Below are 22436 nucleotides of genomic sequence, written 5' to 3' on the forward strand. Positions count from 1 at the left end.
GTAGTAGAAGTTAGGCCCGTTAGCTGGACGCTGACCAATCGGGAGGCTCAGAACAAACAGTCTTTTCTGGTGGTGCGGCCACTAACTCTCAGTGGTGGGCCAGGGCCCATCAACCAACACCGAAACCAGAAACAAGCAAGGAGCTCCACACAGAGTTGCCGGTCCAGCGGGATGAGCACAAATGGGTGGACAACGTTCCCACCGCGAGAACACCAACAAAGGCGACAAGCTGTGGGGTTAGACTGCCGAAACCATTCTTGGTGTGAAACCCTGGAAAACCGAAACAAGCACAAGGCCCAGGTAATCTGGAATATGAGTGTTGCTAATATTGTCTATCAAGGTGGGAGAAGTCGCCGAGCGGAACTGGCACGCAGCCACATGTTAATGTTAAAGGACATTTGTACCACGCACTATCACCACCGGAGTGGTCCCCTGGCGCTCTAACGGCTCTGAAAGAGGAGGGGAGGTTGAGTTAGTGGGAGGAGGCAGGAAAAGTGCAAGAGAGCAGTGATGTGCTGTTGGCGGCCTCAGCCCGGTGGGTCCGTTGGCTGGGTCTGGGGTGTTTGCGGCCGGTAGTCGTCGTGTAATGTTGTGCAAGACTATGCGTGTTTTTGTTTTGTTGTTGCAATGTAGTGAAGTTTGTGCGGTTTGTTGTGCTGTAGATTTTGGTCGTGTTTGGTTTGGAGTTTGAGAAAGAAGTTTGACAAAACTACGAACACTATCCATGAAGGATGGGGAAGCTGTGTCCAGTATAAGAAAGTGAGAATGGACGATATATATATATATGGACACCCGTCTTGTGGACCAGGGAATCAAAGGATTACGAGCAATTTATATCCAGTCTGATACATTTGCTGGCTTCCCCAAAGGGCTTGATTTCAGGAGTAACAGATATACCACAGAGCCACAGGACGAGAGTCCCAGTGTCACAAGAGGTGGTAGAAAGAGAATATATGCAAAAGTAATGCTGAAGGGATTTTTTCTACTGGTAAAGGCTTATTTAGCCAGTGGTAAACATGAGTGAGATAAAGCAAGAGGAATTGTCGTTCATTCTTGAGAGAGGGGGAAAGCAAGAACTGTATGAGACGCACTTCTATTTTAATTGACAAACTGTACACAAGGCTTGGATATCGAATAGGGATACTTTAACAGAACTCTGAGACGGAGATGAGCACTCTGAGAGCCAGTACAGGCAGAAGCACATGACAAGGGTGTTTTGCAAGCCTCCCTTTCTTTTTAGAGACGTTTCTTTAAAGTGGTAGGGCCAGTTAGGAACGTAGAAATTTGGACTCAGGACTCTCATCCTTAACTGACGAGCACCCTTAGATTTTGTTTTAGAAGGCGCGGATGGTGATAGGGCCAGTTAGGCATTTTCCTTTTTCATTTTATATTAACACATATGCCATGACCTACTGTTGTTCGAGTTCTCCTCCTAGATCGCCACATACGGGGTGTGAGGGAGGAGGGTGGGGGTTTGCTGGAATGTTTTGGTGACTGCGTGGTCCCTTGTCCATTTAAATCTTTCCACACAGCAGGTGCCAATGTGTCCCAAAATACACAGTGTCCGGTTATAACCCCCCATGAGCCTTGTAAACTTTAGGAGTAGTCCATATTGCTCAGGACAATTGCAATTTGTCAGGCCATAACCTGGGGCTGGGCAATTACCCTGAAATAGCGACTGGACACGTGGTCTGGAAAGCAGGAGACTAAGAAGAGAGAAACAGAGAAGAGAACCAGACGATAGTCCAGATCCTAGATCCTATTGTCACGCAGTGCACGAGAAAACAAATCAGAAACATGTCAGAATCAAAATGGGCCTCTTTCACCTGGACCCTCAGATGCAAAGAACGGACTTGGCCATTTACCTGGAGCTGTAGGATCTCTTCCTCCCTCTCCATCCGGCACTTTTCCAGGAACGCCTCTCGACTGATGGTGGCCTGCAGTTGCCTCTGCTTCTCTTGCTCCTGCTCTTGTGCATAGCGCTCTTCCCTGTGATGGGAACGTGTAAGATGTTCAGAGTTAGTAACCCCCATCCTTTTGCTGGGTGGACAGTGAAAGCATCAAGCTCAGTCAGTCTGTACTAGCCCAGGATTTTTCAATGTACTGGGCTACATTTCTCATCTTTTAAAAAACATTTAACGCATAGTCTTTTAAAAAAAAATGTATTGTATTTTGTAGCAATGATAATATTGACAGTCATAGCATAGCCTGGACTAAAGCCCATGCAGTTAATCTTGAACACTGGGAAAGATGCTCACCATATAACTGCCCAACACACAACATAAGAGGCACTTTCTGCAATTAGGACGCTTCACAATTTTCTTGCAACAATGGAAATGATCATAGCCTCAAGTTAGACGGGTGCTCATTTTCATCAAGAACTGAAATATATGGAGGAGTTCCATCGAAGACGCTGGTATTAATTCAGCTCCGTTATGGCCCATACCTCAGGTGAAACTTGTGTTCATTTCCTTTTTACAGGTAACAACCACAAGAAACAGAGCTTTATCAACTAAGTGGCCCACACGGGACAAGGTGTAGACCAGGTGCAAAGTTACAATTTCCCCCGGATGGGCTTGCTTGGGGAGAGTGATCAACGAGACCTTTCCCATCCGGTCCTAGGTGTAGCCTACAGGAGCCGCCTACTCCAGCTCTTACCCAGGGACTGAACCCCCATCAACGGCTGATCAATTGTATTGTACCCTACAATACAGACTGAACCGCTAGCAGCGGCTGATCAATGGCAATGTACCTTACAATACAGAGGCAAATTCTAACCCACCTCTCCTCCCAAAAAAGGGAGAAGGACTCATAATAAATAAGAAACGAGGGACAAAGCAGCCTGCCACGGATCGCATGGAATCAGTTCTACCAGCAAAGCAATGCTGCAGAAATCTGAAAGAACAGCCAGACGCGCTGGTTCTATGAGATTTTACCAAATGAAAAAATAGGGAATGGCATTTTAACGAAACAAAATATCCATTTTGTTTTTGGGATGGTTCCACACCCAAGCCCGCAATTTCACCATGTTGAACCCCTTACACCACCCCACATATATGTTTAAAACATTCAGTATTTTTTTCATTATTTATTAGTTTAAATGTAATCCTCTTTTATTCGGTAGAATCACTGGTTTCCGATGAAATATGCAGAAGTAGAATAATCCATTTCAGCCAAGTCACACATGCCTCAGCTGCCATCTAGTTACCACTGCTGAGTCACATCAAGGCATTGTGGGTATGCAAATTAGGCCAAACATTAACGACGCCTAGTGCTGATTGGCACCTCCTAGGGATCTTCTGCCCAGTCGTCCTTGTGCCTTTCCTGGCGGGTTGATTCCTTTTCTTCAGTGCCATCCTCCTAGCTAGCTGTACTCTGGTGCCTCCTTACTAAGCACCTTGAGGCGAGGCGTCCGCATGTCTTGCGCGAATGAGGATCTGCTGCTAGTCTGCCTCGCCTCCATCTCAGGCCACTCTGGGTTGGCCCCTTCCATTGCAACCTTTGCGCTCTTCGTGGGACTGTTCCTCACTGGTCGCCTTTAGGGAGAATTCTCATAAATGTGTTAACTCCATTCACCTTAGAGACCCCCAGCAACTTTGCTGGAGTTTGAGGACTTGATTTTTTTTCCTGAAGAGAGTGTGACCCTTCTTTCCCACTCATGTATTTTGATGTGTGTTTTACTCTTGTGTTCTTTGATTATGGAGTTTTAGACAACTCCATAGGCATCTTTTCATGTGTGTCACAGGCTGTCCCAAGGTTTAAATACCTTCTCTGGGATAAACTACTGTTTCCCAGAGAAAGTAAAGTGAAATTGACTTTACTAGTCTTTTTAAATTCCTAGACCTAGCACCTCCTATCTTACAATAGAGTGCTGGAGGGGTTACCTAGTATCCGCTGTGTCTAGAAACTCATGTAGCAGTCCAATGCTACCCTTTCCTCTCGAATGACTGGTGGTTTTACAACGAACTACCATGATTTTTCCCGACCGCGAACACCGGTAGCGTTAAATCGCGGGAGCCATGTTTTTCAAAATGGCGTCTGAGCCTCCTTTGTTTAAACGGGCCCCGGTCTTCTTTTTTCGCCATTTCTTTTTGGAAAGGTCCTTCTAGAGTTTGTCTCTGCGCGCCAAACTAGGTTTGGTCCCTTTGTTCCTATGCCTTTGGCAGGCTTCAGGACTGAAGACCGCCTGTGGCGACCGAGTGTCTAGGGTGGGCAGGAAGTGAAGGAGGGTCCAAAAACTCCATGTGCTTAGTCTCCTAGGAGACTCAAATGCACTCTGGCGTGATTGGCTGGCTGTCTGACTGTCTGGCAAGGACAGCCACCCTGCTGGGTGAATTTCCACAAGGCTGGAATGAAAGGGAGAAAACTAAATAAAAGGGAAGTCTCTTGGCTTGGAAGGCAGAGTCGACCACTGGAACGAAAGAACCGAAGATGAGCTCGAAGAGGACGGCTGCTGCAACTCCTGGACCGTTGGTTTGCCCGGTAAAGCCCTGCTGCAGGTCTTTATCGCCAAGTTCATCTCAACAGAGAAGCCCTTCAAGGAAGACTTCTCCCTTTGAGTTGTTGGGACCAATCAACTCGTAAGCCACCTGGATACCATTCTCGGAGCTGGTTGCATTTTCCTCAGAGTGCTGCAGGAAACCGAATAGCCAGTGAGGAGGACACCAGTTTGTGCTCGACTACAGCTACCAGAATCGAAGCATTGCCAGTTTACCAGCTTTGTGACCAGTCCCCGTGCAGTGCAGGAGTCCCCAGACGTCCTCCCTCTTGTCCCCACAACTGTGGCTCAGGAACAGCGAGATCTGCAGGAACTGTCAGGAACAGAAGTCTTCAGCTGCACCTTTTTCTTCAACATAAGGTACTGTGAAAACCCGACCAAGAGAACTTACCTCTCACTGCGAAAGTGCGTGAAACTTTGGCAACTTGCAGGCCTAGTCAGCTTGTGACACGACATAACGGTTTCTTCCATGAACTAGTTCTGAGAACCGTGGGAAAGACTTTTCCGTTTAACTACCAGAACTGTTTTTACTGATACAAGACTCTAGCCCATTGACTTTGGCCTACCTATTGCATTGGATCAACTCCTCTGGTGAACTCAAACTATTTGCACTGTTTAAGAATAACTACTATGCGTTTTATTAACTTATGCCTTTTTGCTCCTACTTCAAACGCTCTGAATGCCATTTTGCTCCTCCTTCAAAGTAGTTTAAATGCCTCAGACCCGGGTGGTGTGAAGTGCTGTAGAATATTTGTGTGTGATATTGATTGCCTCCTATTAGTGAAATGTTTTCTAACTGACTATGTAATAAATGAATAAGTGTTTTACCAAGAAACCTTGAGTGTAAGTGTCTATTTGAATACTTGTGATTATAGACCTCTGATTAACATTACAGCTCACATTCCCTCTTGAGATAAGCCTGGCTGCTCAGCTCGCTACCAAAAACTGTTTGTTAGAGTTATACCAAAGGTTGGTTTTGCTTACACCTGTAGTCATAGTTGTGTGTAGTGGTCCCAGAGGCTACTGCATGCAAACGTTGCCCAACAGTCGCCACATCCTGCTCTCTAGAGCAGACCTGAAGCCTTGGTTGAGGTTCTCTGCTATTGCTACCTGGGTCATCCTCATTGGTATCCGGACTATTCCTCCTTTTGGTCATCGGGGTAGATCCTTGTCGAGGGTGTAGTAGTTCTTCCCCCAATGCCCATAAAGCAACCCGAGTACTTCTGGGGATTCTCCCACCATTCCTGGACAGTATTTGTAGTGTACTTGTCCCTTGGGGTTGGGGAGACATATGGCATGGTCTTAATTTATTCCTTAGGATCTTTATCAGAGGTCCCCCAAGTGCAATTGTAGTGGGGTTTTACATGACCTCTGTGTATTACCATTCACTTGCCTTCCTTTGAACCCGTGCTCTACAGCCATCCAACACTGGCTTGCTGGGTAGTGATCTTCGAGCTGAGGGCTCTTCAATTAGTCCCCATGCAAGTCTGATTTGGTTGGTTTCTGCTTTGGATACACCTGTGCGGTAGAGCTGGTACTCCGCGGCTTGCCCAAGGATTCCCGCCCTTCCCCATGCCCCCGCCCAGAGGAAACAATGGGGACCATTACACAAATTTGAACAGCTGGGAATTATTGAAAAGAGCGCTAACCTGGAATTGGGTCTCCCTTGAGTTCTACCCCAAAGACTAGAACTTAAGCCGTTTTAAAAAGCGATCACTCACTGAGGCTTAACTCCTTTATTTTTTTTAACTATTATTTCATCTGAGTTTTTGTTCAGCACAGATGTTAAAAAGAAGATTAAGTGAAACAGAAGTTACACAATATTTTCAGGATAGGCTAAGATTAGGATAGGCAAGTGGTAGCAGCGGAGGTGGAGGAGTGCGGTTATGTGCGGGGAAATAGGTATGTTTTGAGGCTCTTTCAGAAAGTGGGAGAGTGCGGGCATGGAGATAGGCTGCACTGTGCCCTGGGTGCCCAGTGGGTAAATGCTTTCATTTGAGCGCATGTTATTTGCAGAGTGGAATGTGTAGGGTGCGTGGGCAGCCAGTGCAACTGGGCAAAAAACATGGGTGATATGTCAATGTTTTGGTAGGTGTAGGCTATGTGTGGCTGCTGTGTTTTGTATTGCCTTGCAGGGGGCAGAAAGGAGAGCATTGCCCTAGTCCAGCATGAACAGCACTGGGGTCGACGGCAGTTAGGAAGGATGTGTTTGATCTTCCGCTTACTCCTGCCCATAGACACTTTGGTTATTTGGTTTCAGCCTGCTTCTAGGGGTGCCCTGGGACTATTCAGGTCCAGTAGTGAGGGGCTACCCGATCTAACAGCTGTGTGCCCTCTAAGCATTCTTTTAACCCTTTCCACTCATCAGCTATTACTGCATGCTTAGTACTCCTATCTTGGGTTTGCAGTCTTAGTGACAGAAGGAATCGCTGATAATCATATTGTGACTAAATGAATATGTACTTACGGGTTGTCTAGGAAACCATTCCCTTTGGATTAAGGCGCTATATACATAACACATCATTATCATTACTTATGTGATTTTAGGATTACTTTGTCTCATTCTAGACTAGAGTATACGTCAGTCAGTGTGCCAGTGTAGTGAATGTTGCAATAATATTGAAATATATTAAACCTAAATGAGCCTGCCCAACCAGCTTTCTCCCCTACCCCGAGTGACGCCCAACTGACCTGCGAGGTACACAATGTAGAGAGTTTGGATTATCCGAGGTAGACCTGCTGTATTCACAATAGGTTTCTACATCCCTCACCAGAGGGCTGCAGAATACCTTGCCTAACAGTTGGCATCAGTTGAGGTAGCAGAGATGTATTCTAATGCTGCTAAGGTGTGGACTGGCCAGGACTCAGCTGGGCACAGTTGGATCATTTTGAGCCAAACAAAAGTAGTGCAATTGCTCCTTCAGGTGGTAGTCGCTGGTATCTAGGCTGTAACGTGTAGTTTAGGGATAGAGTGATGTGGCCCAGTTAGAGTTTGGGGGAACTGCCCCGGTGCTGCTACTCTCAACTGCTTGCAGGACATGAGTGGGTTCTAACCCTCATTCAGCATACAAGTGCTGCTCTTCTTGAGGGGTGGTAGGTCGTTTAGATCCGCTATTCACAGCCTCAAGTGAAGGGGGGGTTGTGTGACAGTGCATGGAGATTGAGGATATAAAGTGCTAGCCGAGTGCTGTCGGCTCACGGTCCTCCTGTGGATTATATGCCGTTTTCACAGAGTTTTGGGTGGGACTTCACTAGCTTCAAATACTACACGGAAGCGCGGAGCACTAGCTGAGTGCTGTTGGCCTTCAGGTGGCCAGAAGGTAGAAAAAATACTTGGTTGGTACCAAGATTGTACATCTTTATAGTCGTGCGGACTTGCTGATCACCTTTCCATGTATGTTTTGTGGAGCAAGATCATGAATGATCCGCCTATTCAGGACATCGCCCTCCTGGAGAAAGCTCGCGCTCTACCCTTAACCCCGCTTCTCCTTTGGAGTCAGTTCAGCCCTCTACTGCTTCAGCCCTTTCCCTCCTGTCCAAGGAAGTAAAGGGAAAAATGCAGCAAAAAAATCACAGCATTTTTTGCTGCAACAATCAAATTTGTAGCGCTTTTGGCGTCCTCCAATAACCTTGCTCGTGACAGTCCAATTCTATGTCAAGACCGGAGGCTCCCATTATGCTTCTCTTTCTTTTATTCGACAATAAAGAAAAAGCTCAGCAGCAAGATATCTGTGCACCAAATGTGCCATGAGTAATGTGCAGAAAACAGGTGCACCAAATATATATATATATATATATATATATATATATATATATAATAAGCATAGCAATATAACAGTAATATAACAGTAACATCATAACATAAAAGGTAAGTCTCTGAAGAAACTTCATTTCCCAGGGAGCTTCGCTCCAGTTCATTTAGAGGCCATCAACACGTGACCTAGTCCACCAATAGTAGTTCAGATCCCCTGCATAAACAGTCCTAAACATGATGACACTTCCTCTCTTTCTTTGCTGCTCACAGCAAGAGATAAGTACTTCATGTTTAGCACTGCTTATGTCATGATTTTTTTTAATTTAAAGATAACGTTACAAAATGTTATAATATAAGTTTACTGCATGATTCTAGGCTTATACGAATTTTACTTTCAATATTTATTTTAAAAAAAATATATATATATATAATTCGTACTGTTGTGTTGCGCTCCGACGGCAGTCCTCTGGCCTCGGAGACCGCTTAATGTGAAGCTCTGCTTCACGCGGTTACAGCTGATCAGCTGATATTTGATCCGCTCGTCGAGCAGATCCCTCAGCGGACTCGCGCCGGCTTCCCTGCAGCTTCGTTGCGCTCCTGAAACACTGGGGGCCTGGCGCGGCCGAGCCGGAACACGCTGCACCGCCTGCAGGCTGCCAGGGGAGCTCCTGCTCTCCTGGTCCTTTCCTCTCCATTCCAGCGCTCGAGCACGCATGCCTGTTCTAGTATAACGGCTTCTTGCAGCTCGAGCGCCGGAATCTTTCCTCAGACCAGAACAAGTGTTTCTTCTCGCGGTTTTTCACTGCGGATAGATCAAAGAACCCACGCGAATGAACGAATACATATTTAATCCAAATTTCCATATTTAAAAAAAAAATAAAGGAGGAGAAAAATCTATTCAGCATATTAAGAACTACAAAGCTGAACTGAAATAAGATTACTGGGCAGTGAGAGAAGGCGTTCAGAAGCCCAGAAAAGAAAAAAAAAGTGAGTAAGGTGCATTTATTTTATAATGGCAGAACAGTACGCGCCTCTATCAGATCAGGCTTGGTCTGAGGCTGAGGGAGATCACTGCTACATAGATGAAGTGGCAATGGCTAATAGTTTACAGAAGGTTCTGGGATCCTCATTGGAGACCAGTGTTAAGAAAGCTGTAATTGGAGACCAGTGTTAAGAAAGCTGTAACGGATATGCTCATTCCCATACAAAATCGCCTAGACACTATGGAGGAGCATTTCAGAGGGACCTCCCCTCCTGAAGAGAGCACAGAAAAGGAAGCACCTTACCGAAGGGGGGTGTACACCGGCTCGCAAGAGTAAAAGCTCTATGACCCCCCCGCTCCCCACCGAGCCAGGCATCTAATGCCACAGCTGCCGTAACTGACACCTTCTCAAGGCTGAAACAAGCCTTCATGAACAGGAAGGTAACCCCTTCCCATCAACCCTCTTACCCTGAGGAGGAAATCAGGGGAAATAGACCCTCAAGCCCGGAGGGATATGGACAGGGCTCGGAAGAAGATCATAATAAGAATGTCTACGGCGCTGATCTTTCCCACTCCTCTTCAGATGAGGAATTTCATTTAGAGGATTCAAAACCCTCTGCGTCAGGGATTGCGGCAGACCCCATCCATAAAGACACAACCGGGACCAAACCTTCTAATGAAGGTATGTTTACCCCAGAAGACTTAATACACCCCAGGTCCACCGACTGGGAACCATTTCCAAGACATCGAGTTACATCCACCTTAGGCTGCGCAAGCCACTCGATAAAGAAGTCAGGGCCAGACTACGTGCTGAATGTCCACGACCAGACATTGCGGATAAAGTAGCTCTGACTCCAGAGCTTGATTCTAAAATGATTACCTTTCTAGGTGAACACGTTAAAGACCCCAGGAAGGGTATTGATCGCGCCTGGAAGGCCTGCCAGGATAAAGTACTGGACATAGCAGGTCCACTAGCAAAAATCTCCGATCTTGCAAATGCAGCCATCACCTCCTCAGACCCCATCGACCCAGTGATACTGTCCGGTTGGGTCCAGAGGGCCATTTGCCTCTTGGGCAACGCCAGTTGCGCTATCTCAACAGAGCGACGGAAAGGCATCCTATACAAAATAGATGCCAAGTTAACCGAACTGGCAGACAGAATCCGGCCCAACTGCGCAAGGCCAGCTTTTCGGAGATCCTTTTATGAAGGAGATGACAAAATTCGTCGGGACATTCACAGCATTGGACAAAGCACAGGCTTCAATAAAAAGAGTATTTGCAACCAAGGTTTTCTCCAGGGCCGGACGAGGAAGAGGTTGCTCTTCCGGCCGTTACTTCTTCGACAAGAGACCACAACAATCCAGAGGCCAGCATAATTCCTGGCAAGAACGCCCGACACTTTCTTCCCCTCGAGAGGTCGTGGAAGAGGGCGTCCCTGGAGGAGAGCTGCTAGATACCCAGCCCAACAGGTAAGTGTACTGATAACAGCACCAGCGCCACTAACACCTATAGGAGGGAGATTAAGGAGGTTTGCAAATGCTTGGGATACCTTATCGGGAGACGCCTGGGTAAGGGACACAGTTCGGGGTCTACACCTAGAGTTTTTCACGCAGCCCTTTCAGACATGTCGCCCCACTCCCGTAGTAATGTCTCTTATCAGATCAAACCGCCTTAGACAGCGAAATACTCAGTCTCCATCAGAAGCAAGCGATTTGCCCCTGCGCAAGTCAGGGAGGCTTCTTCAGTCCCATATTTCTGGTACGCAGGAAGCAAAAAGTGCACCCAGTCATAAACCTCAGAGCGCTCAACGAATTCATCCTTTACCGCAATTTCAAAATGGAAGGTATACACATGCTCGGAGATCTTCCGAGACCGAACAACTGGCTTATGCGCCTAGACTTAAGAGGCTTACCTCGCAGTGCCGATTCATCAAGCACACATCAGTTACCTCAGACTCTCTTGGAGAAATCGTGATTGGGAATTCACAAGTCTCCCCTTCGGACTCTCTTCGGCCCCTTGGGTCTTCACCAAACTCTTAAGACCTGTTGTAGCTCAATTAAGAGAGCAAGGTGTCAGTCTCATAATTTATCTAGACAACATTATTTTCATGGCCCACTCACAGGAGTTAGTTCAGAAACAAACCGAATTGGCAATAAACTTGCTACACAGCCTCGGTTTTCTTATAAACTGGGAGAAGTCAGTTCTACTTCCATCCAAAAATATGGAATTTCTGGGATTCATAGTGGATACACAGAATTCTCAACTTCGACTCCCATCAGCCAAGATTCACTCTACCAAAAGAGAGATACGCAGACTCTTACAGAAGAACATGTTCTCTTCGAGAACTAGCAAGAGTGATGGGGCTAGTTTCATCTTCCATTCAAGCAATATTTCTCAGCCCTCTTCACTATCGAAACCTGCAAAGACTAAAAGGCCAACACATTCTTATTCTCAACTCCTGACACAGTCTCCTCAAGCGAGGACAGAGCTCAACTGGTGGCTCACTCACATGGAAGCCTGGAACTGCAGAGCCATCTTCGGCTCCGCTCCAGATGTTATTATCGAGTCGGATGCCAGTCGCTCCGGTTGGGGAGCGAGAGGCGGTTCCGTAGCCACGGGAGGGACTTGGTCCCCCTCAAGAGCTGGACCTTCATATCAATTGTCTAGAGCTTCTTGCAGGTTCCTTTGCAGTGCGCTATTTTGCCAAAGACAAAGCGAGTTGCTGTATTTTACTAAAGATGGACAGATGCATCAACCATCTGGGCGGCACCAAGTCGAGACCCCTAGCAGAATTAGCCAAGGACTTCTGGCATTTCTGTCTGGATCATCAGATTTCAGTTACATCGGAGTACCTTCCCGGCCTCTCAAATGTAGTAGCGGACTGGTACTCCCGCCACTCAACAGATTACAGCGATTGGAGAATCAACAGAGGTTTTCCTCCGTCTTCAGGAGATCTGGGGTCAAATGTCCATAGACCTCTTTGCTTCCAGATTCAACTCCCAACTACCAACGTTCTACAGCTGGAGGCCAGACCCGGCAGCAGCTGCAACAGACTCATTCCTGCAGTCATGGTCCCAGGGAATACTGTATGCCTTCCCTCCTTTCACTATGATAGCGAGGACCCTGGCGAAGGCCCGTCAGGAGCATGCAAATCTAATCCTTATAGCGCCGGTCTGGACATCTCAGACCTGGTATCCAGTTCTTCTGGAGCTTTCTTCGGATTCTCCAATCCTACTACCCCAGTTTCCGGATCTCCCATTAGATCCATCAGGTCAGCGTCATCCTCTCCTCCTCAGCGGATCTCTGACCTTAGCGGCCTGGAGGATTTCAGGTCGAGATGGAGAGTCCCAGGCATCTCACAAAGCGATCAACCTTATCGAAGAGAGCTGGGCTCCTAGTACCCGGAAGAGATATTCCAACTCTTGGAGCATCTGGAGCTCCTGGTGTCGTGAGAAAGGATTACATCCAATTTCAGCACCTATAGAAGAGATTTTGAATTTTCTAGCATCCCTAGTGGAAAGAGGGCTGACCTACAGGTCTGAACGCCTACCGTTCAGCAATTTCCGCAGGTCATGACCTTATCCAAGGAGTACCAGCAGGAGAACACCACCTCGTCTGCAGGTTGCTCAAGGGTGTAAGGCTTACCGTCCCACCTTCAGCTCGCTATGACAACCTTTGGGACGTTAATAAAGTACTGAACCTTTTTCTGTCATGGCCTCGTAACGAAGAACTGTCACGTAAGGCCCTATCTGGCAAACTCACTACTCTGCTTGGTATCCTGCAGGACATCAGAGCTCTAGATTTAGTAGGCAGAGCCTTTTCTCCTGATGGTATTGTATTCCATATTCATAGAAGAACAAAGTGCAATTCCAGGGTGATTTCTTATCCCGCCTTTAGAGATCAACCTAAGCTCTGCTTGGTTAAATGCTTAAAAGTCTACGAAGAAAAGACGGCTTCACGCAGAACCTCCCCTAACGGGCAGCTACTGATAGCTCTGCGTAAACCGCACAAAGCGGCATCAGCGCCGACCTTAGCACGTTGGGTCCGGTGGACGCTAGCTCAAGCAGGGATAGACACCGAGCACTTCGGAGCCCACTCCGTTAGAGGAGCCATGGCCTCCAAAGCCTTTCAGGCAGGAGTTCACCTAGAAGACATCATGAGGATGGCAGACTGGGCAAGTGAATCAGTATTCAAACAATTCTACCTAAAACCGGTAGATCAGCCGGCATCCATTGTGGCAAGTAAGCTTTAAACAAGCACAATGGGAGCCTCCCGTCTTGACATAAAATAAAGATTTTCCATAATAACTTACTAGAAAGTCTTAATTCTATTAAAGACTCGGAGGCGAGCATTATCCCACCCGGCGAGAAAATAACAGCAGGTTACTTGATGTTGATTAAATATGTAATGAAAAGGTTAATGTTCTGAAATTTACATGTATTCTATCGGAATAACTCCATGATTTTCTCCCACCCTGATAAGAGATCTAGGGTTGTCATATACAAGAGACTAATTTTTCCTTTTCTTTGACAGCGCCTACAGACAAGTCCGCCTGATCGGCCCGACACAAGTTCTTCTTCAAGTTGACTACAGTAATCTACTACTATGGACAGCCAAGTTTGCAGCCTAGAAAGAGGAAGCGTCATCATGTTTAGGACTGTTTATGCAGGGGATCTGAACTACTATTGGTGGACTAGGTCACGTGTTGATGGCCTCTAAATGAACTGGAGCTAAGCTCCCTGGGAAATGTAGTTCCTTCAGAGACTTTTACCTTTTATATTATGATGTTACTGTTATATTACATATTTGGTGCACCTGTTTTCTGCACATTACTCATGGTACATTTGGTGCACAAATATCTTGCTGCTGAGCTTTTTCTTTATTGTCGAATAAAAGAAAGAAGCATATTGCTCGCCTTCGAGTCTTTAATAGAATTAAGTCTCCCTAGTAAGTTATTATGGAAAATCTTTATTGTAAGCTACGAGTGATGAATATTTACAGGACACTTGGCAATGTGGGAATACACGTGCCGTTGTAGATTATATGTATGCTGATGCTTTTCTGTTCTCTGTGTGTAGTTATTTTTGTAGTGTCCTTTCTGCTGCCAGCAATCATAATAGGGTTGTGGCTACTTTTGCATTTTGGCAGCATTCACCGAGGGGAGGGTTCTTAAAGAGTTGATTATGAACCCAGGTGCGATGGGTTCGCTGAATATGAACGGGTGAAAATCTGGGCGAATACTTCTATGGAGTGAAAACCCAGAGACTACCTTCACAGTGGAGGCGTTCCACCCTTATAGGTATAATCTTATTGAGGGCATGATTTTTCCTCCTATGAATTTATTGGCAAGTCTAAGCAGCCCGCCCATGTTTTTTAACCCCTCCTTTGGGAGGGAAAGATAGGTCTGAAAACTGATGTCAGGTTGTTAAAAAGCCAAACAATCCCTCCCCTCTCGCGTGTTTCTAAAACGAGGCAATTAATGCTTCACTTTAGGAATTTGGTTAAGAACCATCGGGCACTCAGACTGCAAAGGGAAGGGGGCTGGATGTTGGAATTGCTTAGGAATAAAGACGGCATTCATTTTTGGGCCTTAATAAAAGAGGTGGGGAACTTGCAAGTCACAGAAAATCCAATATTATTTCAGAGCCAGCTTGGTGGATCATTTTACATCAATTTATTCTAGAAAGGACACAGACTTTGTTTTGACATCTTGTACATCTAATACTATTCCCGTTTCCTTCATCAGTTTATTGGAAATTGACATTGAAACAGTTATTGTTAGGGAGAATTCTGAGAAATGTGCCAATTCGTTCTACCTTAGAGACCCCCAGCAAGTTGGCTGGATTTTGAAGACTTGAATTATTAACCTGGAGAGAGTGTGAGCCTTTTTCCCCCCCACTCGCTCATGTATTTTAAATGTGATTTGAACCCTGTATTTCTTTTTGGTTGTGGAGTCTGACAAACTCCATAGACATCTTTTACATTGTGTCACAAAGCACCTTTATTGCAGTGGCATAGAGAGGTCTTTCAAATTTCCCAAAGGTTTAAATACCTTCTCTGGGATAAACTACTCTTTCCAAGAGCAGTGAAGTGAAATTGACTTTACTTACATTTGTAACTTTCTAGACCCAGCACACACTATCTTACAATAGGGTGCTGGAGGGGTTACTTAGTATCCCCTTTGTCTAGTTTCTCATGTAACATTTTTATGTTACTCTTTCTTCAATGAATGGCTGATGGCAGTGGTTACTTTTAACTACCGTGGTGTGCTTTTACCGCACACTGCTTTCAGAGATGCAGTACAGCATCCATGGGTGCCATTTTTGTCAAAATGGCCCTGTTCTTTTTTCACAATTTCTTTGTGGAAAGGTCCTTCATGAGATTTACTTTGCGTGCCAAACCAGGTTTGGTCCCTTTGTTCATTTTGTCTTAGGTGGGATTCAAGAGAGAAGCCGCCTCTGGCTCCAGGGTGTCTAGCGGGGGCAGGAAGCGAGGGAGGTGCATGAAACTCCCTGTGCTTAGTCTCCTAGGAGACAGGAATGTACTCTTAGGTGATTGGTCGGCTGGCTGTCCGGCAAGGACAGCCACCCTGCTGGGTGACCGACAGCTAGGCTGCAATGAATGGGAGAAACCTGTATAAAAGGCAAGGCTTTATGGCTTGGGAGGCATAGTCGACCACTGGATGAAGGAATCCGAAGAAGAACTTGAGACGCCTGCTGCAACTTCAGGACCGTTGGTTTACCCGGTGAAGCCCTGCTGCTGTGCGAAAGCTCCAAATTAGTTTCGACTAGAGAAGTCCTGTAGGGACGACTTCTCCCCTTGAGTTGGTGGGACCAATCAACTCCAAAGTAAGCCACCTGGACATCTCTCGAAGCTGGTTGTATTTCCACTGCAGTTGCTTCTGGAACCGCAGAGCCAGGGAGAGGAACAGCAGACTCCTAGGAAGCAGGACTGACCGCGCCTGAGCCTCAACAGAGTGCTGGACCCCAGATGCAAGGAAAGCCCAGCTCGACAGCCAAGAGTCCGCAGTGTTGCTATTTGCTTAGATGCGAGGAGCTGAAATTGCGAGTGCCACTGAAAAGAAGTTGGTCATTTTCTGTCATCGAGTCCAGAAGTCGTCCTTCTTGTCCCCACAACTGAGGCACAGGGACACAGGATATGCAGAACTGCGCAGGAACAGAAGCCAGCCAAAACCCTTTTCTTCTAACTAAAGGTACTGTAAAGTCTAAGAACTTACCTCTTGTTGTGTAATCTCAATTGTTCTCAGTCGAGACTTGTCTTGGTTGCTTCTGTAGAGTTGCTAACAGCTTCTTTACCTCACAAGCCTAATCAGCTTGTGGCTCTACTTTGATTTCTTCTTTTCTACAAAGACTTCTAAAACAAGACTTTAACCTACCTGCAAGAATTGCTTCAGCTCACCTTGACTTTTGTCCAATTGATTTTGGCCTGGCCTGGCTCCCTGAATAACTTCTTCCCTCCGACTCTGTGTTTAACCCTCCTTCCAGGAAGGGGTTAACTTACTTTGCATGCGGGGAAGGGGGGGTGGGGTGGGGGTCAGGGGGTTACCAAAAGTACTTACCTACTTCAGAATATGTGTGGGATCTCTTGTTTTATTCTAATGATCTGTTTCTTTGACCTATTCCTAAGTATTGCTCTAAATGCAACCGTAATATATTAATGCCCACAGTGTCCCGGCCAATGAAGTCACCGGAGGGTGTAGGAAGTGTCTGTGTGCCGTCCCCAATGGGTATGTATTGATTTAGGGAAACCCAGAGTGTGTATTTTGGAGTGTATGTGTGTGTTACTATTATATTGACCCTTCTGAAGAAGGCTTACTCAAACTGTTTAATCAAGAAACCTTGTGTGTAAGTTTATTTGAATGCTTGCCACTGTAAATCCCTGTGTGCCCCTACAGCGCACATTGACTCCTCTTGAGATAAGCCTGGCTGCACAACACGCTACCAACCTGTGTAGTACAGACCTGTACCAAAGCTTGGTTTCCTAGTGCCAGGAGGGCAGGGTTGTTGTAGTGCACCCAAAGGGTACTGCATACAATATTGCCTAACAGTTATCGACTGCATCGTCAAAGCTAGCAGCTCAAGGGCATGTGGCCCGAATAGGCTTTCAAATACAATGTTTAAGGCTGACTTCTAATTGGGTACCCATTTTATGTGTCTTCTATAACAACGTAGTTCGGGCAGAGAGGTTACTCGATTCCTGGGCAACATCTTATGTGGTACCAATTTATAAGAGGGGCCATCAAACGGACTAGATGAACTATCAACCCATCATGGTGATGACGGGGATGGTAGAGTATTTGCATCCATCATTCTGTCGCACTTGCATGTTTGGGCCGCTAATGCTGGAAGAGTGAAAACATTTCAGACTGGTTCCCATAAATTCCAAAGCACATTCATAAACTGGTTTATAGCAAAATATTTAATAGATCTCGCTTGGTCTAAGAAATACGAGCATATTTATGTGGCAATCTTTCTTGTGCTTTCGACCTGGTTAGTCATCATCTTTGGGCTAAACTTCAATCTTGGGTTATCCCTGAGGACCTTCTTAATATCTTCATATGTCTTTATAACAACTCATGTATCAAAGTCAGTTTAAACATGGACTGAGGATTGTCAGGGTCAATTCCCACGATCTCTGGGTAAGACAAGGTTCCTCATTGCACCATGTTTATTTAATCTTTACGTTTCCGATGCAGTTGAACACCTCATAAAAGAATCTTTTTTAACTCCCAATATTGGTGGAACGAAGTTCATGTGTACAGCCTACGCCAATGACTTTCTAATCCGATTGCAAGCATATAGAGCTGCAAAAGATAATAACTGCATTTTCAAAATTTGTGTAAGAAAATTACCTTAAGGAGAATTCTGCCAAAACAAAGGAGATGTGTTTGACAACTTCCCTTAAGGCTGCTAATTTCACTTGGTCCATGATTGGTTCTAACTCGAAACATGTCCTAGACGAACATGTTACTCTCTTACCTGGTAGCGTTCTTTCGATGGGATTGTCCGACGACGTATTCCATATCTATGACAGTAATCACCACAGCTGTGCTGCTTCGGAAAATTAATTTTCGGCATCTGCGTCCTGCATCGATACGCTGTCCTCGAGGGCCTCAGTCGAGCCGACGTCAACGGATGTTGTAAGTAGGACGTACGACGCCCGTAGCCTCAGTTGTAGTTTTTTCCCCAGAACGTGTGGCACCAAACCACTGCCAGTATGACCACAGAAAGCCTTGCGGAAACATAAGCTGCAATCGCATAAGAAATTCTGTAGCGGGGCAGGTAGGGAGGGAGCGATACGGACCATCCCATCGAAAGAACGTTATCAGGTAAGAGAGTAACTTGTTCTTAGAGGGGATTGGTTCCTCTGACGTATTCCATATCTATGTCAGACTCCCAAAGCAGTACCAACGTATGGAGGAAGGAAAAAGCATTTAGAATATAGAAATTTAGAATGCCCAAACAAATTGCAGAGTAAAGGACCGCATTGGCAAAGGCCAGATCCTGCCCATGGATAGAATCTAGGGATTAGTGGTGTACAAAAGTACAGACCGAAGCCCATGTGGCTGCTTCACAGATGTTACGAATAGGAACACCCCTCTGCAGGACAGTAGAGGCAGCCATACCCCTAGTAGAATGGGCCCGTAAGCCTACTGGATGGTCCTTACCCGCCAGGCGGTAACATTCAGAAATTGCCAAGATAATCCATCTACACAAAGTCTGCTTAGTAACAGCTTGTCCCAAACTCCTTCCGGTGTAACCAATAAAGAGCTGATCGTCCACTCTGACCCGGGACATGCCTGAAATGTAGAAACTTAAAGCTCTCCTAGGATCCAACCTATGGAGCCTCTCCTCTTCCTTACCAGGATGTGGAGGAGGATAAAATGCCAGAAGAATAACCTTCTGGCTTAAATGAAATTCCGACACCACCTTCGGAAGAAAGGAAGGACAAACTCTAAGGACAACCCTGTCCTTATGAAACACAGTGAAGGGTGGCTTGACCTTTAACCGTTAACAGTACCCACTTGCAGGACCCTGTGGGCCAACGAAAGCAAAAAGGACAGAACCACAGGAATGTCACATGAAAAAGGATCCACATTCTTAACCCTGCACCAGTCGCAGAACTTTCTCCAATGGCAACGGTACAGGGACTTTGTTGCCGGCCGTCTGGCCAAAAGCAACACCTCCATCAGGTCTTCAGGGAGGTCCCAATCCTTATACCTCAACCTTTCAGAAGCCAAGTGTGAAGGTTGAGGGATCTGACCTCTGGATGGAGAACCTGACCCCATCCATGAGAGCAGATGTCTCGGTAGGGAAGACGACGTGAAGGGCAGATTGACAAGTCGAGAAGGTCAGGGTACCACGTCCTCCGGGCCCCAGCCGGAGCAATGAGGATCATCCGGGAACCGAACCTCCCTAACCTCTGCAGCACTTGTGGGATGACGGGGACTGGAGGAAACGCATACAGGAGTGGGAAGGACCACTCCACCACATGCGCGTCTCCTAAGGCTCCTTTTGGAGGCAATTCCCGCGAGCAGAACCTTTCACACTTCCGGTTGACACTGGAGGCGAAGAGATCCACTTGAAGGGTCCCCCAAAGGGCAAAGATCTCCAGGAGAATCTCCTGAGCCAGCTCCCACTCGTGAGAGATCGCGCTCTGCCTGCCCAGAGTGTCCGCCGTCTCATTTTCATCTCCGGCCAGATGAGCCACAGAGATCAAAACTTCCTGCTGAATTGCCCAGAACCAGAGCTGCATCGCTTCCCTGTACAAAGGAAGTGACCCTGCACTCCCTTTTTGTTGAGGTAGTGCATGGCCACCATGTTGTCCATCAGGATCAGGACATTCTTCCCTCGCACAGTCGGCAGAAAAGCCTTCAGGGCAAGCCTGACGGTTCTCAGCTCCAACAGATTGATATGGAGTCTGGACTCTGACAGAGAACAACGACCGCTGACTGTCAACTCGTTGGCATGCGCTCCCCATCCTGTGAGGGATGCGTCCGTCACGATCGTTACCTCCGGCCAGGGTAGCCAAAATGGACCCCCCTCCCCCTTCATCCGATTGCCTTCGACGGCCCACCACAGAAGGTCCTGGGCGACCGAGGGCAGCACCTGAACGGGGTCCGACATCCTGCCGGAGGACTGTGACCACTGCATCTTGAGGGCCCATTGCAGAGATCTCATCCGCAACTTGGCCGCTGGCATCTGAAGAATGCAGGATGCCATGAGGCCGAGCAACCTCAGGAACTCGAACGCCGGGAGACTCTGGGCGTGTTGAAACTTGTGCATCATCTGCTGAATGCGATGAGCCCTCACCTGGGGAGCAAAACACTGCCCCAGGGATGTGTCGAGCACTGCTCCAATGTACTGGAGCCGCTGGGTTGGCATCAAATGGGACTTCTTTTAAGTTGAGGGAGAAGCACAACTTGTGAAGGGAGTGGCAGGTGGCTGACAGATGATCCAGGACTTGCTCGGGAGAGCGTGCCCTGATCAACCAATTGTCCAGGTAGGGGTAGACGTGAACCCCCCCTTTCCTGAGATACCCTGCCACCACCACGAGTTTGGTGAAGACCCTCGGGGCAGAGGTCAATCCGACGGCAGGACCCGAAACTGAAAGTGCGAGTCTCCAACCGCGAACCTCAGGTACTACTTGTGCTTGGGATGGATCGGCACATGAAAATAAGCGTCCTTGAGGTCGAGAGACACCAACCAGTCCTGAAGTTGAAGGGCCTGGAGGACTTGAGAAAGAGTAACCATCTTGAACTTCCTGAGGAGCTTGTGCAAACCGTGCAAGTCCATGATGGGTCTCAATCCCCAGTCTTTCTTTGAAATCAAAAAATAAGGGGAATACCATCCCTTGTTCCTCTCCGCTACAGGCACCAGTTCTGTGGTGCCTTTCTCCAGCAGGAACTAAATTTCCTGCGCAAGGAGCAGATCCGGACACTTCAAAGAAATTCCCTGGTGGATTGTCGTGAGGCCTCTGCCGGAAAGGAAGACAGTAGCCGTGGGCTATGATCTCCAGGACCCACACATCTGAAGTAATGGCACGCCACTCTACAAGATGCTGCTCCATCCTTCCCCCAACCGGCGAACCATGGGACATGTCCTCATGACTGAGCTGAAGTAGCTGCGGCAGTGCCTGAGGGCAAAGAGGCAACTGCCCGAGCGGCCTTGGCACCTCGAGTACCCCGTTTTCCACCTCTGGCACTCCTAAGAAGGCCCCTTTGACTTGCAGCTCCTCTCAATTTACTAAAGGATGAGTAATATCAAAAGGAACCGCCCCTCCATTGCTGTCCACTAGGACGAAAAGGCGGAGGTTGGCGAACTGCAGCACTCAATGACTTCGCTGCAGCTTTTGAGGTCTGCAACCTCTGAAGGCTCTAGTCAGCCTTGCTGCCAAAAAGATGTTCACCATCAAAGGGCATTTTGAGGAGCCGGGCTTGCACATCAGGAGCAAACCCCAACTTCCGCAACCACGTAAACCCGCGTATTACGGTACTCGCCGCCATGGACCGGCTGACACAATCCGCCATGTCCAGACCCGACTGAACGGACTCATACATAGCATTCTTGCCATCCTGTACAATAGCAAGACAACCATCCCGTTCCTCCCCTTCAGGAATATGTTCAGCCGCCAATGAAATACAGTTCCAGTAGAGTGTGCGTGAAACGTGACAAGGCACACAGAGCTGGCCGCCTGTAAAGCCATATGCCCTGAAGAAAACACCTTCGCCCAGCCATCAAAACACTTGGCCCTATCAGGAGGGATGGTAGGGTACGACGCCTGCTTTGCTGAGGCCATAGCCGCCTGCACCACCAAACTCTCCGGAGTGGGGTGCGTGGTCAAGTAACACGGGTCGTTACTGGCTGGGCGGTATTTTCGTGGCAAAGATTTGCTCACTGCCGGGAGACTCTCCGGGGCAGTCCAAGCCGCCGCCACCCTTCTTTGCAAAGCCATATGGAAAGGCAGTACCGGGTAAGTTGGAGGACCTTGGTTGAGGATGTCCGTCAGGTCATCCTGCAGAAAATCCACAGGTGGCGCAGACCACCCCAAGTATTCTGTGACCCTCGAAATAAGTCGCTGGTACGAGGACTCTGCATTGGGTGCCAGGCTCAGGCCTACAGAACTCCGGAGAGGTGTCCAAACCGCTGGCGTCATGCAGCGACTGACGCAGGTCTTCAATC

At 47.3% G+C, this 22436-nt stretch overlaps 1 protein-coding gene across 1 annotated transcript in view; it reads right to left on the reverse strand.

The window, feature by feature from the left end:
• The window catches only part of MRPS26 (mitochondrial ribosomal protein S26), a 187456-nt gene that overhangs the window by 87189 nt on the left and 77831 nt on the right, over positions 1-22436 (reverse strand). Inside the window, exon 3 of the mRNA XM_069632521.1 lies at positions 1866-1989. Within this exon, the coding sequence (XP_069488622.1) occupies positions 1866-1989 (124 nt within the window). The remainder of the gene's footprint in view (positions 1-1865; positions 1990-22436) is intronic.

Source organism: Ambystoma mexicanum, chromosome 6q (genome assembly GCF_040938575.1).
Source record: "Ambystoma mexicanum isolate Mex_15411 chromosome 6q, UKY_AmexF1_1, whole genome shotgun sequence".
NCBI lineage: Eukaryota > Metazoa > Chordata > Amphibia > Caudata > Ambystomatidae > Ambystoma > Ambystoma mexicanum.